An 18780-nucleotide genomic window follows, 5' to 3' on the forward strand; every position below is an offset into this window, starting at 1 on the left:
TCTGCTTCGCAACTATCCCTGGTTGGGGTTAGGGGCAGGGGTGGGATCTAAACTAGCGAGTACATCCTTAGCCTTCCTCTGGAAGCTGTATGGGATGTCTCAGCTTCCCCTTCTAGAAATTCACTCTGGGAGTGCCACATTGAGGGAGGTAGTGTCCAGAACCAAGGGAATGATGGAGCGCTGGGGTCCCTTGCCCTGGGCAGAATGCAACTGCATCTTGTGTGCAATCCTGGTCTTGCCTTTTAGAAAGAACACTGAAAAATTGGAAGGCATTCAGAGAAGGGCAAGAAGAAGGGTGAGAAGACTGGAGGTCATTGATCAATTAATCAACTGATTAGCATTTACTGAGTGCCTATATGGACCAGGCTCTGGGGAGGCACATGTGTAAATGAGAACCCCTGACCTTAAGAAGCTTATGTGAAGGAGACACACACACACACACACACACACACACACACTCACACACACACAGAGACAGAGAGAGACAGACATACAGAGACAGAGAGAAAGACAGAGAGGGAGGAGACAGAGAGATAGAGAGAGACAAAGACAAGAGAGACAGAGAGAAAGAGAGACAGGCAGACAGAGACAGAGAGAGAGAGAGAGACAGAACCTGCATGCCTAACAATAGATACAAAACCAACACAAGGGAATTTCGTGTGTGTGTGGGGGGGGGCACTGGCAGCTGGGGTGGTCTGGAAAGACCTCATGTAGAAGACAATGACTGAGCTGGATTTTGAAGGAAGCTGGAAAGTCAAAGAGAAAGAAGAGAGGAGAGAGTACATTCCAGGGAGACTGCCAGGACAGATGTATGAGAAAGATGAAATGTTGGAAGGGACAGCAAGAAAGCCAGTTTGGCTAGACCTAAGGAGACATGAGAGGGAATAAAACATATGATGAGGCAAGAAAAGTAGGTGAAAGCCAGGTTGGTTGGAGCCAGATTGTGAAGAGCTCTATATGCCAAACAAAGGAGATTATATTTGATCCTAGAAGTTATAGGGACCCATTGGAGTTTGGTGAACAGAGGGAGTAACATGGTCAGATCTTTGTTTTAGGACTATGAGTTTGGCAGCAGGGTGGAGAATAGATTAAGGAAGAGAGAGATTTAATGCAGGGAGACCAGTAAGGAGGTTGTTGCAATAGCTCAGGCTGTACCATGATGGGTTGAAGGAATTGGTGTTATTTAGCCTGAAGAAAAGGCATCTTAGGAAGGCTATCTTATAATTTCGTATCAACCCACTTCCCTATGGCCTTCCCCACCATTGCTGTAAATTTCCTGACCACAGTGCTTCTCTTTGGCTAATACCCCTCTAGGTGTCTCCTCTGGTTAGAATGTAAGCTCCTTGAGGGCAATCTGTCTTTGCTTTTATATTTATATCCTCAACATTTAGTATAGTGCTTGACAAACAGTAAGTGCTTAATAAATATTTTTCCATCCATCCATCCATCTATCCATCCATCCATCCATCCATCCATCCATCCATCCATCCATCCATCCAAAGGGCTGTTATGTGAAAAAGATACGAAATTTGTTTCATTTGACTTCAGAGAATAGAACATTACAAAGAAACAGCTTTAGTGGTAACATGAGGACAATTCTCAGAACAGAGCTGTCTCAGTGTAGAATCGGTAACCTTAGAAAGAAGTGAGTTCCCATCATTAAAAGTCTTCAGGGCAAGGCTGACCACTTGTGAAGGGATTCGTAGAGGGGATTCTTGTCAGGTATGTACTGGATTCGATAGCTGCTGAGGTCCCTTCCGACTCAGATTCTGTGATGTCTGTTCGAAATCCTGGTTCTTACAATCTCTACTTATTTTTTCTTGAAGATGGAGGACTCTTGATCTCTCTCATTTAAATAATTTTCTTCTGGACCAAGGAGTTATTAAATCATTGATCCTTACCTTCTGCTCCTAGACTTATCTTCGGGAAGACAAAAGCCTAATTCCTTTCACGTAGCTCCTAAATTTGTTTACTTCCTCTATCCAGGGGTGAAGAGATGTTGGAAAGACCTGGATTTTGAGGATCTTTAGAAAGCGGGGCCACCGTTCTAGGTAGATCCCTTGGGTGAAGCATTGCATTTGGAGTCAGAAGATACGGGTCAGGATAACGTTCTACCACTGTGTGGTAGCTGTGTGACCTTAGGCTAGGGTCTGAGTCTATTTCCTCATCTGTTAAAAGGGGGTAGTGATATTTGCATTATCTACCTTATAAGGTTGAGAAAAGTGTTTAGCAAACTTATGGAAAGGTATTTTGGAATCATTGTTATCCCTCTTCCTCAAGCCTGTGTGGGGCTCCCAACTCTCTCCTTCATTCCCTTGGAAGGAAAGCGGTGATGTGGCTCTGTGTTTCAATAAGGGACAGGGAACGATACCCATGTGTAGTCTTGGATACAAAACTGACTATTACATAGAAGAGGGATTGAACCTTTACACGGGCCTCAAAGGAAAGAGAGAAAACTAGATAGCACAGTGGATAGAGTAGTAGGCTTGGAGTCAAGAAGATCTGAGCTCAAATCCTGACTCAGACACTAGCTGGGTGAGTGGTATTACTTAAATCTTTCTCAGCCTCAGTTTCCTCATCTTTAAATTGCCAATGTTGGCCTCTAAGCTTTCTTCTGGCTCTAAATCTATAGACCTTAGGAAGAATTAGGAGCCAAGAGTGGAAGTTGCTGATTTTCCTTCAATACAAGGAAAATCTTTCTAATGATCAAAGTCCCAAGTTTCCTATTACTAAAGGTTTCTAGAAAAGATTAGATGACAGTTTGTTCAGAATGTTATAGAAGGGATTTGGGTGCAGATGTGAATTGCATTAGATGGCCTTGAGGACTTTTGGACCCCAAGATTTTGTGATTCCACCGAGGGCATCCCTGCCCAGGAGAATCACTCTAGCTTTGAACCTCTAACCTCTATTGCTGTGTTAGCTCCTTAAGGTCAGGGGTTTTTGGTATACTTGTCACCTAGCCCAGTGACATGTACACAGTAGGTGCTTAATAAATGTTTGTTGGTTGATTCCCAGAAGAGCTTTTCAGAGTCACTGGTAAATTCCTTTTCTTGGTCTATCTGTTTCAACAGCTATGGGCAGATGTTGAGCACACATCTACTCATCTAAGCCCCTCTAGATATGCATCTGGAATTGGGATAGATTTAATTCTTGGACAAGACCTTGTCTCTTAGGTTTCTTAATCAGCTGAGGACAGACTCCCCTCAATGACCCCTGTTGATCAATGTATTCTTGGAAAATCTTTCATTACTCTCAGGGCCCTGGTGACTGGAACTTGCTCAACACAGCTAAGATAGAAGAGGTGAAAGCAGCAACGATCTGAGCCTTTGGGCTGAACGTAGTGGCTCAGCACCAGAGATAGTACGGCATAGTGAAGGGAGCATTGTGGCTATAGTTGGAATCAGAGGACCTGGGTTTGCATCCTGGCTCTGCTAGTTACTGTCTGTGAGGATGCAGAGAAAACTACTTAGCTCTCTGAGCTTCATTTTTTTAAAAAAAATCTGTAAAATGATAGTCATTTGACCTCAAAATCCTAGGATCCTATGAAGCAGCTAGGTGGCACAGTGGATAGAGTGCTGATCCTGGAGCCAGGAAGACCCAAGTTCAAACCCCACCTCAGATACTTACTAGCCTTGTAACCCTAGGCAAGTCATTTAAACCTCTGTTTACCTCAGTTTTCTCAGATATAAAATGGGGATAATAATAGCACCTGCCTCTCAGGGTCATGAGGATCAAATGAAATATTTGTGAAGAGCTTAGCACAGTGCCTAGCACTAGTAGGCTCTTAATAAATGCTCATTTTCATCCCTTGTTTGCCATGTATGATCTAGAAAAGGGACCCTGGTCTGCTGTGGGGCTTCTCTTACTTTGGAGGAGTGAATTTGGGTCTGCTACTCAATGGGACCTGGTCCCAGGAATTCAATATGAAGTGGATCCATACTTGGTAAGGACACAGGGGAAGCCAAGGAGAACAAACAATAAGTACTCACATTTCTATAGCACTTTAAAGTTTGCAAAGCACCGTCTTCATAACAACCTTGTGGGGCTGACGTGAAAGCATATTGTCTCCATTTTTCTTTTTTTTTTCTTAGCTAGGCAATGGGGTTAAGTGACCTGCCCAGGGTCACACAGCTAGTAAATATTATGTGTCTGAGGCCGGATTTGAACTCAGGTCCTCCTGACTTCAGGGCCAGTGCTGTATCCACTGCGCCACCTAGCTGCCCCCATTTTTCATATAAGTTAGTTGAGGCACATGGAGAAGTTGCTCTTCACAGTCCCACATCTAGGGGCCCTCTGCTGATCTGCTGTCACAAGGAAGGGGGAAGGCAAAGCGCTGGGAGTTAGAACACCTGTGCTCTAGTTCTCAATCAGCTGCTAAGTCTCTGTGTGGCCTTTGGCGCCATCTGCTTGTCTGGACCTCGTGTTCATTCTCATCTATAACATTAGAGGACTGGAAAAGATGATCTTTAAGGTTCTTACAGCTCGAAGACCATGTTCTGGGCTAACACTCATAGGACCAAGAGCTGGAAAAGTGATCTTAGAGATCTAGTCTAACTCTCTCATTAAAAAAAGAAAACAAAACAACAAAAGAAAAACCTCTCATTCTTCAGAAGAGGAAATTGAGGCCCCTTGAGCTCTGCCATCAGTGTTCTAAGGGCCCTCCCAGCTCTGACACTCTGTGTTCTAAGGGCCCTCCCAGCTCTGGCATTCTGTGTTCTAAGGGCCCTCCCAGCTCTGACATTCTGGGTTCTAAGGGCCCTCCCAGCTCTGACATCCTGGGTTCTAAGGGCCCTCCCAGCTCTGACATTCTGTGTTCTAAGGGCCCTCCCAGCTCTGACATCCTCTGTTCTAAGGGCCCTCCCAGCTCTGACATTCTGTGTTCTAAGGACCCTCTCAGCCCTGACATTTTGTGTTCTAAGGTCCCTTCCAGCTCTGACATTTTGTGTTCTTTGACCTCTCTCAGCTTTGGGTGCTCTAAGGCCCCTCCCAGCCCTGCCATTCTGTGTTCTAAGAGCCCTCCCAGCCCTAAGGCCACTTCCAGCTCTGACAATCTGTATTCACAGCATCTGGAGTCAGAAGGAATCTTAGAGATCTAGGAGGATCTAAGGAGGAGGAAACTGAGGTCTCTCCCAGCTGACATTTCTGTGTTTTAGACTAGAAGAAAGGAGTATTGAGGCACCTAAGCTGAGAAGGAAGCTGTCTGGACACATGGCATACATAAAACAATACAGAAACCTAGCTTCTCATCTCATGTCTGATGCCAGGTGCAGATCATGATATCTTACCTTCTCCAACTGCAAAATGGGGCTAACACCAGACTATCCCTAATAATGCTCAAGGGGGCAAAGCAATGAGACCATTTTCTCCACATGTCCTGCTGCCCAACCCAGCAAGCAGACGGTGCCTGCCTGGCATACTCCGCTCCCAATGCCTCTGGCCTGCTCTGGCCCATTGCAGGGCCAGTGTGACACAGCAGTATGACTCTTGGCTTCCAGCACCACCCATTTATCTCTTCTCTGGGGAACTGCAGATGCTTGGGTGAGCCACTGGAAGAAGTCTGCTCACTGGAGACCACAGATGGTGTTCCTCTGGGTACTAGGTACTCCGGGCTCAGATCCCAGCTAGAAAATAGGATTGAGGAAATATTGCATCTCAAGACTGCAGAGTGTTGGGAAAGAAAGGCTTGGCCACATTTCCATAGCTTCTTTTGAATGAGAACTCGGATGTCCTCAGCTCATTTGCCAACCTGTTTTCCTCCCACTCCTGCATCCCTTTGGAAACTCTGTGGACAGACACTCAAGAGACATGCCTGTCTTCAGACAGACTAGCTTAGCAGGTGTCCCCACCCCCACCCCTGAACTCCAGCTGTATGAATATTCTTGCAGATGGCTTATTCTTGAAGACAGACAAAGACACAATCATATCTCCTGCTTGCAATACCCTGCAGGGCCATGAACATTCACTTTCCCAGAAGGACATATCTGATTGACCCATGCCCAGCCCCTGCCAGCTATTCAGTATAATTCAATGCATAATGACAGCTCCTTCCCCAGAGGACCTAGGTCCAGTTGCTGAAAGGGGTCATGTCCTGGCACCTTCCTTTGCCTTCCAGGTGTTTGAATGAACCCCATCACCTCTGGCCAAAGAAGCAGGTTGACAGAGTACCCAGTAGCTGAAAGGTTTGGAATCAGAGAACTATTGTTCAAATCCCAATGCTTCTACTTAATACCTGTATGACCTTGGATAAGGTTGTTCCCCTCTGGGCATCAGTTTCCTCATCTGTAAAATGAGGGACTTGGACTAGGTGACTCTTCAGCCTTTAAATCTATGATCCTAGTAAGTTACATTTACAGAGCCCTTTAAGATTTGTGAAGTGGGGACCCTAGCTCTCAGCACAGTGCCTGGCACAAAGTCAGCTCTTAATGTTACTGACTCACTGACTGGTGTGCATTAGCCCATTTGAGACTCACAACCCCTGTGAATAGAGAATAATGATCAATAAGCCAAATATATGCCAGGCACTGGGGATACTGCAGGTGTTATTAATCCCATGTCACAGATAAGGAAACTGAACCCGAGAGAGGTGAATTGCCCATGATCACACAGCCAGCCAGTGTCAGAGATGGGATTCGAACCTGGGTCTTCTGATTCCAGCTCCATCACTCTATTCGTGATGCTGTACTGACTAAACAAGCTCTAAGATCTTTTCTGGCTCTAAATTCGATTCTGCTCAATACAAACTGGCGCTTCTGACAAAGACCATTGGGGAGCTTGGCAGAGCTGAAAAGGCAAATCCACTTTATTTATCAGTGATCAGTCGGTGACATCTTGATCTTTGGGCTTTCTGTGACCTCAGCAAGTAGAGAGGCCTGTGAGCAGTTAACAACTGCCCATCCCCTTGTTGGGTTAACATACCCATTCATTTTGTCCTCAGTGGAGAAAAAGCTGCTCCATGACCTTCCTTTTAGGACAGTCTTTGATCTAGGGATTCTGCCCCCAATAACATCAGTGCCTGGAGCACCTGCCCTGTGGTCACCTTACCTACTGCAGTGCCCCATCCTGGTCCAGGGATACTGGGGAGGGGCTCCTAAATAGATCCATCTACACCTGAATCTGCAGAGAAGAGGGCCCTGGGGGGGGGGGAATCAGCAGTCCTGTAGGGATGGCAAGAGGCTGCTGGGTCCAGAAGGAGGTGCCACTACAATAGGCCTGGTTTTCTGTCCAGTCTCTCCTCCAGTGGCAGGGCTAAGAAGGGCCAAAAGTAAAGAGGGAAGAGTAGTCCCCAACCTTTGTAGAGCTGATGGGGTGGGGAGGGTCTTAAGGGCCATTCACCCTTCCCAGTCTTTGGGGGTGCTGAGTCATCCTGGAGGTAAGTCCTGAGCACAGAAGTAGGTGGCTCATTGTCCCCTTACAATTCCTCTAGTTCACAGTACTATCCTCATGTTAAGCACCCCCAGGTCCCCTAGGAGAAGGAGAAGGGGGGTTTCTAGAACAGAGTTCTAACCCTCCCTGTTGCAGCCACATCTCCATTGCCTGGGTCCAGGGATACGTTATCCTAGACCTCTGGAAACTCTCCATCCTTTCTCAAGTGGCTAGGTGTGGGGAAGGGAAGGGCCTGGGGTCTGTTGGCAAGGGGAGAGGTTTGTTTGCGGAGGGCCAGAGAAAGGGAAGGAAGGAGATCCTGAGTTGGGGAAGTGTTGGAGTGCAAGGGCCATCGGAGAGGGACCTCTGTGCTAGCCACCGGGCACCAACTACCACCCTCCTACAACACACAGGGCCTGGTGGCGGGGCAAGGGGCTGGGAAGGGGCTGCCGAGCAGCAGAATCCAAGGCCGGGCGTTTTAGGGCCGGCAGGCAGCCCTTGTGGGGAGGGGTCGGGGGTGGGGCCTGGGGAGTGGTGGCTGCGGAGCCCCTCAGGCTGCACGTCCTCAGCTCCCGGGCCAAGCTCAGCACCTCGGGGCGCTCGCGCTCCGGGCCCTGGGCCTCACGGCGTTCTATGCTTAGCTCCCGCTCAGCCTTTTCCTGCTCCTTCCCAGTGGCCCCCTCCTCCTGCTCCTCCTGCTCTTGCTCCTGCTCCTCATCCTCCTCCTGGATGCTACTGAGGCGAGGCGCCCCGCGGCCGCGCTCCGCGGGCGGCGGCCTGTAGGCGCACTTGGCGTTGAGAAGACGGCGCAGGGGCGCTCGGGGTACCGAGGCAGCGGCGGCACCCGCGGCCGCCCGGAGATGCTGCTGGCGCACGTGGCGCGCGTCGCTCTGCCTCTGCAGCCGTTTGAAGTCGGTGAAGGCTGCCAGCGCTGTCTGGCGCAGCAGGCGCGCCAGGGCCCGCGCCTTGTGCGCCCGCGCCAGTAGCACTGCGTGGCAGCGCAGAACCACGGCCTTGTGGCGCGCCTGGTGGCGATACACCCAGGCGAAAACGCGCGGGTGGCGGCGGTCAGCAGCGCAGTAGGTGATGCGCGGCAGCAGGTAGGCGTGGGCCGGCCGTCGGGTCCCCGAGCCCCCGGTGCGCTCGCAGGGCTGCATGCGGATGCCGTGGGGTCCCAGCGTCAGCTTCATCTTGGTGCCCCCCGCCGGCCCGCTACGCGCCCAGATCTTGCCCACGGCGTCATCTGTGCAGCCGTCGCCCTTAGCGTGCAGGGTGACGGCATTGCCCAGGTACCACACAGTATAAGTGGGGTCCTCCTTGTTGAGCTCCACTTTTTGTCGCCTGCTGCGGAAGACCCGACCCAGGCGCTCCAGAGGCCAGTCAGGCAGCAGGTCCGGGCAAGAGCGCAGGAAGGTGGAGATCAGCGACGTGTAGGCAAGCCGGGGGCTCAGGCTTTTTCCCTTGCGCTTGGTCTCATCCTCCACCAACACGAACTTGCTCCGTCTCCAGGGCAGCATTGTGGCGGCAGCGGCTGCTGGCGAGGAGCGGCTCGGGGCTGCCCTGCCCTGCAGAGCTGGCCCCGAGGTGCCCCGAGGGGCCGGGGGCAGAAACGGAGATGCCTGGCAAGGCCCAGTCTGCGGATGCCCGTATATCCGTTGAAGCTGGTTCCGGAGCTGCCAGGCTGGCCGCGTAGATGCCCGGTGGTGCCTGGCAGAGCGGCGGCTTCTGCTGGGGCCGAGAGGAGGAGAGAACCGAGTGAGCTCTGGCCACCCTCCCGCCTGGGAAAGGCGACGGGAGAGGGGGGCGGCGCACCGACAGCTGCTTTCGTCCCGAGACTAGGTCGGGGGAGGGGGGGAACCCTGCGCTCTTCTCGTCAGCCACCAACACTGCGGCGGCGGGGAGGCGAGACGAGGCGAGGAGTCTGTGGAGCTGACGGCCAGTGGGGTAATCACTGAGCTACGCTGCGGCGGTGGCGGCGGTGGCTGGGACTCCTCCTGGCTCGGCTGCTCCACCTCCCCAGGCTGCCTGCATCAGCGGGCGGGACCGCTGGCGCTGGCGCTCCCTCCCCCTTCTCTCTCTCCCTGGTTCCCTCCCACCCCAGCCAGTGCGCCGGGCTCTGTTTCACGCAGGACACTGGACCCCCCCCGCCCCTTTTCCCCAAACCCCGCAAGGGGAGGGTTAGATTTAATTTTAAAACCTCGGGGCACCTTCCCTGCCCTTCTTGGGATCTCTGTTTGACCTTTCGAGGGGTCTCCCCCTGTTTCTTAATCTCGATGTTCTCTGCAGCATCCTTGACCTCACTCACAGGGGGATTCCCCCTTCCTCCAGCAGAGCCTCCCCTCCCCCACTCATGATAGCTGAGCATCTATGTGGGAGTGATTTCCCTGGTAGTAGTGGAGGGTGGGAGGGAATACACGGCCTCACTTTGTTTTGTGCCAGCACAGTAGAAAGCAAGGTGGTTGCGGGGGGGGGGGGGGGGAGCACTGTGGGAAACTACCATCTCTTAGGTTCAGGACAAGGTCGTGGGGCCGCATTGGTGGGGAGGAAGAGCCACAGCTGGAGTATTGATGAGGCATGCAGAAGAGTTGACATTTCACCAGGACCTGCCACTTCACCATCTCAAGGGCCCGTCAGTCCAGAATCAGGCAGACTAGGGATAGGGGGTGGGTAACCCAGTCCGCCATCAGTCTCTTAGTTCTCCTCTGACTGTCCTTTCTCTGAAAATCTCCATTTTGGGTCTGTGTGATGGCTATGAGGAGAGTTTATGCAGAAGAAAAAGATTGGGTCCTGAATTCAGAGAGTTTCTAATCTAATGGATGACTGTGCTTTCAGGAAGGCCTTTAGGATTAAGCCATTTAGAGCTAGAAAGGACCTTCTAGGTCAGCCAGCCAAGCTCCATTATTTTATAAAGAAATTGGGGCCTATGCAGGTTAAGTGATTTGCCCAAGGTCACAGACTGTGGGAGTCAGGACTGGAATGGAGGTCCTCTGATTCCATATCCATCCAGTCCTCCACTACATCACGATGACCTCTTTGATTCTGAACTCAGGGTTCCAAGCTAATCTGGGAGTGGTGGTGAAGAAGAGGTATAGTCCCAGGACCCATAAGAATACTTACAAGGTTGGCATCTATAATGAAGCTGGAATTTCAGGACCACACTTCTGGGGCATCAGGGTCTAGTTTAGTTCTGGGGTTCCAAGACCCTCCCAAAGCTAGCTGATGAGCCCTCTTACCAGACATGGATTTTCACACTAGGTCTGGGATGGATTCAAGTCCTGGGATGAGCCAAAAGCAGAATTCCCTCTGGAAGGGGAGGAAGACCACAGAATCGAGAACTGGAAAGGCTCTTAGGTGAGCATCTAGCCTGCTCTCCTCATGTTGCACGTGAGGAAAAAGACCCAGGAAAACTGTTCAGCCCAAGTTGGAATAGCTGATAAATAATAGAGTTGAAATGACTGATGGTCCCAGTCATCAGTACAGACAATTCAAGGAGGCAGAGGACCAGGATTCCAATCCCAGCTGTGCTTATAATCTCAGCTGGATAATATTGGGCTAGCCACTAGTCACCTCCCCTCTTTGGATCTTAATTTCCTTACCTGGTGGATGAAGGGGGTGAGGTAGATAATTTTTACTGACTCTGCCCGTTCAAGTCCTGTGATCCTGTGGACAGCCAGGTCCTACTGACAGGAGAGATGTAATGGCTGTCTATGGCACTTTCTGAGAAATGAAAAATTTAGTAACTTCACAGTGATGCTGGATTCTGATCTGCTCTGGTCCTTCCTCCTGGACTGCCTGCTGGACAGCTCCTTTTGGATGTCTTGTCATTCCTAACTCTACTTGGCCAAGATTGGGTGACCACATTCTCTTCTAGATTCTTTCCTCAGCCTCCCTTGCCTGCTCAAGAAACTACAGTGGATCACTTTTGCCAGCCATCTTGTATCCAAACTTCTCTATCTGGCTTTTAAGGCCCATAATCAGATGACCCTACCAACTTCATCTGCTGCTCCCTAATACGTACCTTCTGCTTCAGCCATGCCAGTTTTCTCCTGGTTCTGCAGAGACAAGAGACTCACATCCATCTTCATGCTTGCATGTTTTCTTCCTTCTTAGAAAAATCACTTCCCCTTTCCAAGCCTCAATTTCTTCATCTGTTAAAAAAAAAAAGAAAAAAAAAGAGGGGGTTGGACTATATTATCTCTAAGGTCCCTTCCAGTGCTAACATTCTGTGTTCTAATATTCTGTATCATAAAGTCCTTTCTTACTCTGATAGTCTCTGTTCTAAGGCCCCTTCTAGCTCTAATGTTCTATGTTCTATGGCCTCTTCAAGCTCTGACTCCCAGCTCTGAAAATCTGTGGTTTGACATTCTATGTTCTAAGATCTCATCTTGCTCTAATACTGTTTTCTAAGTTGTCCAGCTCTAACATTGTCTCTTTTAACTCTTCTGTTCTCTGTTCTAAGACCCCTCCCAGCTCTGACATTCTGTGTTCTAAGGCTCCCTCCAGTAAGAGCTCTCCCAGCTCCGATGTTCTAAGTTCTAAGGCCCTTTCTAGCTTATGTATTTTGAGTTCTAAAGGCCCCTTCTAGCTCTGACATTCTCTGGTCTAAGGTTTTATATAACTATGTCTATATACCTATCTATGTAACTATATATATACATATATATATATATATATATATATATATATATGTATATATATATATATGTATATATATATATGTATAACCATCAGAACTATGTATGTGTATATGTGTGTATGTGTACATGTAAAATTTGATTGGGCCCTCACAGCAACTCTGTGCTATTATTATCCCTTTTTTACAGATGAAGAAACTGCACAGCTAGTAAGTGTCTGAGGAGGGGTTCTAACTCAAGTCCTCCTAACTCACCAGACCAGCATGTTATTGAACCACCTTGGTGCTTTATGGAGCTGGTAGAAGGGGAGAAAGCCGGCTACCTACATTTTTACAAGCTAGTGTTAGCTAAGTGCTTTTGGAGAGGTGCAGACAGGGAGTCAGAAGATCTGCTTCAGTCTAGGGTGACAGATTGGTCACATTCACAGACTGCTTTGAATTTGCCATGATGAGAATTGTCTGGAATTGAATCCTCTAGAGACAAGCATCTTGTTGTGAACCTTGAAAGCCAGCTGTGGTTAGGGGAGAGGCTAGCCGAGGGAAGAAATGGCCCCTCATTTCATGTGATGCTTTAGAAGGACAGAAGGTACATGTTAGTTCTTCATTTGAGCACTACGGCCTTCTTAGAACTGGAAGGAGCCTCAGGGACCAATTCGTCAAACCTGAGCCCAAACAGGAATCTGTCCCTTCTGCAACATTCCCTGAAGGTTGTCATCCAGTCATTTCTTGAAGACCTCCAATGAGGAGGAACTTACTACCTTCAAAGGAAGCCCCTTCCACTTGAAGATAGTGAGCTTTTTCCTGAAATCAACCTTAACCTTGCCTCTTGCTCCCAGCTCTGCTCTCTGTGGCCAAGCAGAACAAGACTGATCCCTCCTCCTTGTTGTTCAGTAGTTTCGGTCCTGTCTGACTCTTCATGACCCCATATGGGGTTTTGTTGGCAGAGATACTGAAGCGGTTTGCCATTTCCTTCTCCAGCTCATTTTACAGATGAGGAAAGTGAGGCATACAGGGTGAAGTGACTTGCCCAGGGTCACCCAGCTAGTAAGTGTCAGAGGCCCAATTTGAACTGAGGTCTACCTAACTCCAAGCCCAGCGCTTTATCTACTTTGCTACCTAGCTGCCCATCCCTCTTCCACATGACAGTTTTTCATCTATCATTTTCCTCCTAGGCCTTCTCTACTCTAGGCTAAACATCCTCAGTTCCTTTAGTCAGTATTTGGTTACCATGGTCTCTATTCTCCTTGCTATCCTTTGGCCTCTACTTTGGACACGCTCTATCTAGAGAGTTAATGACCTTCCTAAAATGTATCACCAGCAATGAATATAATCCAGATGTGACAGTCTGAACAGGCTAGAGGCTGCTGGTGGCACCATAGTGGATAGAGTGCTGGGCCAGAGTCAGGTAGACCTGAGTTCAAACTTTGCCTCAGATACTTTTAATAGCTGTGTGACCCTGGGCAAGTCACTTAACTTTGTTGACCTCAGTAGAGGCTGTATAAATAAAAGTCAAGTGAGGATCATAATAGCAGTTTCCTTCTAGGGTTGTTATGAGGTTAAAATGAAATAATATTTGTAAAAGTGCCTGCACATAATAGGTGCTTAATAAATGTTTATTCTCTTCCCCCTCCCTCTAGCCTTCTTTCTGAATACAATGCTTCTTTTTATCATTGCAGTGTTAGGTCTTGTCAGGAAATGCCTTGGATACTGCTTACTTATATTAAGCTTGAAGTCCACTGAGACCCCCTGACCTCTTTCACAGGAACTGTCTTACAGATTCACCTCCTCTGCTCTGTACTTGCATAGTTGATTTTTGAATTCAAATATAGGACTTTATATGTAACTCTATGAAATCTTATTTCATTGTTTTAGATTCTTCCTTCCAGCCTAGTGAGATCATTGTTTAATGTCTCTATTGTGATTGTCAACCAAAATGTTGGTTATTCTTCTCAGTTTTATGTTATACTTGAATGTGATAAGTATACCTTCATCTGAACTATTGATTAAAATATCAGAGTATTTCACTAGAGATTTTCCTCCATGTCCATTAATCACCACTCTTTGGGCCTGCTTATTCAATAAGTTCCAAATTCATCCAACTGTATTCATTAATCCTTTCTCTCCCCAGTCACCAGCCCCACCTTTTTGTCTCTTTTTTATGTCCTCCCTTCTCTCTCTTCCTCCCTTCCCTCCTCCCTTCTTTCCTTCCCTCCTTCCTTCCTTTCATTAGCACATAGGCCACACTTCTCCATCTTCTCCATGAAGATGGCATGATAGACTTTCTCATATACCTTCCTGAAATCCTATAAGGTAGGCAGTACAAATGTTACCCTCATTTTTACAGATAAGGAGACTGAGCATCTGGAGTGTGAAATGACTGGCATGATCCATGGGCAAGGTGCTTAATCTGGAGTCAGGAAGACCTGAGTTTGGACCCTAGCTCTTCCACTTCCTGACTGTGTGACCTTAAGTAGTTCACTTGTCTTTGGGGCTGCATTTCTATTAAATGAAGGGGTTGGATTAGGTAATTTCTAAACTTCCTCTGGGCTCCAAATTTGTGGTTCTAAGGTTACCTAGCTAGTAAGTGATGGAGCCAGGATTGGTCTGGTTTCCTATTGCTCTTTCCATTGTACCAACTGTCCCCTTGGTAAGGAACCTAAGAGTGGGTCAATAGCATTCTTTTTATTTTTTATTTATTTTTTGGGGGGGAGATAGTCTAGGTTAAGTGACTTGCCCAGGGTCATACAGCTATTAAGTGTCAGAGGCCAGATTTGAACTCAGGTCCTCCTGAGTCCAAGGCTGGTATTTTATCCACTGCATCACCTCAGCTGCCCCAGTATTATTCTTTTTAAAAGGACAAAACATGCATTTTTGGTTTTGCATTGTAAAATCAAAGTCAATTCTGTGCCTTATTTAGTGACCTTGAATGGTTGCTCTTGGCTAAACTACCTCAGTGCAGGCTGATCTTTTCAAAAGGATCGTGCCAGGGCTTTTAGTGTTTGGAGAATACATTTTTTCTCCAAATCCAGGTGGCTGGGTGTGATAATATAAATGAGGGGTAGAGAAATGATTCACTATGTTCATGGATATATCTCCTTTGGAGGACAGGGATATATTTGCTCACAAAATCAAAACTTTTAGAATGGAAGGGGACTTTAGAGGTCATTTGGACCAATCTCTCCAGTTTGTAAATGGAGAAACCAAGGCTTAGAGAAGGGAAGCTGCCCAGGCTTATCAATTTTACCTTCACACATCTTGTTCCTCCACCTCTCTGGTTCCAGTCACACAGCCACCATCTTCTTATACCCTCTAATCACGTCAGTGGCTCCCTATTGCCTCTCTGACAAAAAGAAAAACTCCTTCATCTGGGATTTAGCCCTTTCCACTCTGTCTCTAACCTACCTTTCTGGGAACTTCACACTGAACCTTTTTATATACTCTGCCTTCTATTCAAACTGTCCTATTTGCTGTCTCCAGGAGAATGTAAGCTCCTTGAGGGACAGGACTTTGCTGTTTTTTGTCATTGTATCCCTATTGTTTGACAAATAGAAGGTGCTTACTCAGTGCTTTTTGAACTGTTCAATTGAAGTGCATAAACATCTCCCTCCTCCAGAACTTGGAACAGGCTATTTCCTTTGCCTTGAATGCACGTCTTCCTTATTGCTTGGAATCCTCCTTCAGGGTTCAACTACCTCTGATTAGTACCCTCGGCCTTTACAAATGATCTTGTATATACATACATGCACACATAACATACATGTGTGTATATATGCAAGCACATACATATCTGTATATGCATGTATGCATGTATCTGTATGTACGCATCTATGTATGTATCATCTATTTATGTATGTATCATCTATTTGTGTATTTTTATCATCTATATGTCTAACTACCATGTATGTGTCTATCATCTATATATGTATATATTTATGTTTCATCTATCTATGTATCTATCATATATCTATGTATCTATGTATGTATCATCTATCTATCTTTATCATCTATATATCTATCTACCATCTATGTGTCTATCATCTATGTATGTATATATGTATGTGTTTGTGTATCATCTATGTATCTGTATCTATCTATGTACATCTATCTATGTTTCTATATATCATCTATGTGTGTATGTATCTGTGTATGCATATATCTATGTATCTATCAATGTAGCTATGCATCCTCTATGTATGTATCATGTATGTATTTTTATCATATGTATCTACCTACCATCAATGTATCTATCATCTATATATGTATATATATTTGTGTATGTATTTAGGTATCATCTATCTATGTATCTGTCATCTAGCTACATATCTATGTATCTATCATGTATGTATGTATGTATGCATTCACATACGTATGTATCTGCCTACCTACTTACCTACTGTATCCTTCTCAGTAGAAGTTAAGCTCTGTAGGAGTGGAGGATTTATTTTTTAACTTTGTATTCCTAGCACTTGGCACAGGGCACATTTGCTGAATTGAATTGAAAGTGGTAAAGCTGGGCTTAGACCCAACTTTCCTGACTCTACTTCCATAGTCTCTCTCCAGTATACCTTGCTGATGTCTTGAAGAGAGGTTTGCAAAAGAGACAGGGTGCATACACATGTGCTCCTGCCATATACTGTGCCCGGGGACATTTAAATGTGTGTCCGCATCTATAGTAGGTGATGCTTGTGTCTGTGTGTCCATGCATGTTCTATATGTTGGCATGTGGCTGGTACAGGCTCTGTGAGGGTTTGGGGGGGACCAAAAGTTGGGAGGCCTGGTTTCATTTTAGATCAAGTCCTTTTTCTCCTTTAGACCTCAGTTTCTGCAACTGTAAAATGAGGGGACTGGTCTAGTGGATCTCTAAGGTCTCTTCTGGCTCTGACATTCTGTGTTTAAGATTGTATGAGTTTAGGAATGGGGGGTAGACTTTAACAGTTGTTCTAGCTCTAAGGCTCTAGATCCAGTTTTTGCCATTTATGTGGCTTTGGATAAGCCATTTAATGTCAATGGGCTTCTTCACCTACAAAATGAGGAGGTTGGATTTGGTGACCTCTAAGATCATGGGAATCACAGGATTTAGAATTGGAGGGACCTTAGAGGTCTTCTAACAGGAAGTTGGGGTGGTACAATGGAAGAGGAATTGGCTATGGAATTAGGGGGCCTGGGTTCAGGCCTTACCTCTGATGATTTTCCCCTGTGTGAATTCACCCCCTCCAGCCTCAGTTTCTTCAGCTGTAAAATGAGGCAATTGTATTAAATGGCTTCTGAGTTTCCATCCAGCTCTAGTGCCGATACCTGTTCAGATTATAGATAAGGAAACCGAGATCCATAAAGGTGAAAGGACTTGCTTAAGGTTACATGAGAAATAAAGGGTATACATGGTATTTGGGGCAACTAGGTGGCACAGTGGATAGGATTCTGAATCTGGAGTTAGGTAGATCTGAGTTTAAATCCAGCCTCAGACACTTTCTAGCTGTATAACCCTGGGCAAGTCACTTAACGTTTGTCTGCCTCAGTTTCTTCAATTATAAATAGGGATAATGATAGCACCTACCTCCCAGGGTTGTTGTAAGGATCAAACAAGATAATAGTTGTAAAGTGCTTAGCACAATACCTGGCACACAGTAGGTGCTAAGTAAATGCTTGCTTACTTCTTTCTTTGAACTCAGATCCTCAGAATTCAAATCCAGTGCTCTCTTCATTACACTTGGTGGTCCCTTCTACCTCTACGTCTATGATGTTATAGTAATTAAAATGGTAAGTCACATTTCTGTAGTGGTACATGATTTCACCAACGCTTCAGCCCTATGAAGTCAGTAGTGCCAAAATTCTCCACATTTTCTTGGTGAGGAAATTGAGAGCCAGAGTTGAAGACAGTCGTACCATTCGTCTTGCATATCTTGCATCCCTGTCCTCCCCTTTCCCCGGTCAATCTGCTAGTATTATTACTGCCTCCTTGAACCTGATGCTATTTGAAAGCCATGACATCCTAGCGGAAGAGTGTAACTAGGTCATGGCATCTGGGGCTTTGCCCCAGGGTGCCAAATTTAGAGAGCACCGATAGACAAGCAGTCCTTCAGTGATAAAAAGAAAAAACAAAAACCAACCCAACATAGCTTAACACCTAATTAGCAAGAATACCTAGTTTGGAAAGGAAGCTTCCATATGGCCTAGTTGGGGTGAAGTAACAGTACCTCCCTTTCTACTGTGCTGAGCTGTGTCTGGGGTTGTCTCTGCTCCCAGGGGCTTTGGGAGAGGGAACAGGGGTAGGGATGATTGTGGTCCTTGCCCTGCATGCTACTATCCTTAGTTGTGGTCCTTCCTCGTGGACTCCACTGACCTGGGCAGTCTTGCCAGTGATTAACTGCATTCTTTCACCCTTTCCCAGGGCTTCTCCTTCACTGTGTCACCTTGCCCTGTCCCAGCCTGCCCTTCTAGGAGACCTCAAGAAAGAACATTGTCTTCTGTACTTGAACCCAGAGACACATCCTCAGTGTCTCAAGAACCAGCATTCTGTTACTATGGCAACAGAACACTTCGGGAAATGATATCAAATAAAGTGCTGTTCTGTGCTCATGGCAACCACCACTTGGCACATTTGGGGCGGCGAGAATATTCTGTGTTTTCTTCCTACCTTTGAGCTGGGGAAGGGCAGGAAGTGGCAGGGGGTGCTGCTGTGCGTTGGGAATAGGAACAGTTTTTCTTTTTCAGAAAATGAGAGGAGCTTAAGGCAATTTGATACAGAGGAAAGGATAATGGCTGGCGTGTCTTTGTGGCTCCACAGT

The 18780-nt window shown here is 46.9% G+C and overlaps 1 protein-coding gene and 1 long non-coding RNA gene across 2 annotated transcripts; both read right to left on the minus strand.

Annotated features, from left to right (window-relative positions):
• Positions 1-6781: 6781 nt before the first annotated feature.
• Positions 6782-9197, minus strand: FAM43B (family with sequence similarity 43 member B). Its single transcript, XM_020973238.2, has one exon. The coding sequence runs from the start codon at positions 8877-8879 to the stop codon at positions 7752-7754; it is 1128 nt and encodes a 375-aa protein (XP_020828897.1). The 5' UTR covers positions 8880-9197; the 3' UTR covers positions 6782-7751.
• A 1185-nt stretch (positions 9198-10382) lies between these two features.
• On the minus strand, positions 10383-18412 carry LOC110198762 (uncharacterized). Its single transcript, XR_002321814.2, has 5 exons — positions 18336-18412; positions 17174-17290; positions 11381-11510; positions 10959-11042; positions 10383-10665 (listed from the first exon to the last, which is right to left on the minus strand). It is a non-coding gene; the product is annotated as an uncharacterized LOC110198762 (long non-coding RNA).
• Between the last annotated feature and the right edge of the window lie 368 nt (positions 18413-18780).

This window comes from Phascolarctos cinereus, unplaced genomic scaffold (genome assembly GCF_003287225.1).
Source record: "Phascolarctos cinereus isolate Bilbo 61053 unplaced genomic scaffold, phaCin_HiC Scaffold_726;HRSCAF=1367, whole genome shotgun sequence".
Classification (NCBI taxonomy): domain Eukaryota; kingdom Metazoa; phylum Chordata; class Mammalia; order Diprotodontia; family Phascolarctidae; genus Phascolarctos; species Phascolarctos cinereus.

Excerpts from the sequence above, each read along its gene's own strand:
- FAM43B (XM_020973238.2), bottom strand. The coding sequence starts at position 8,879 with ATGCTGCCCTGGAGACGGAGCAAGTTCGTGTTGGTGGAGGATGAGACC.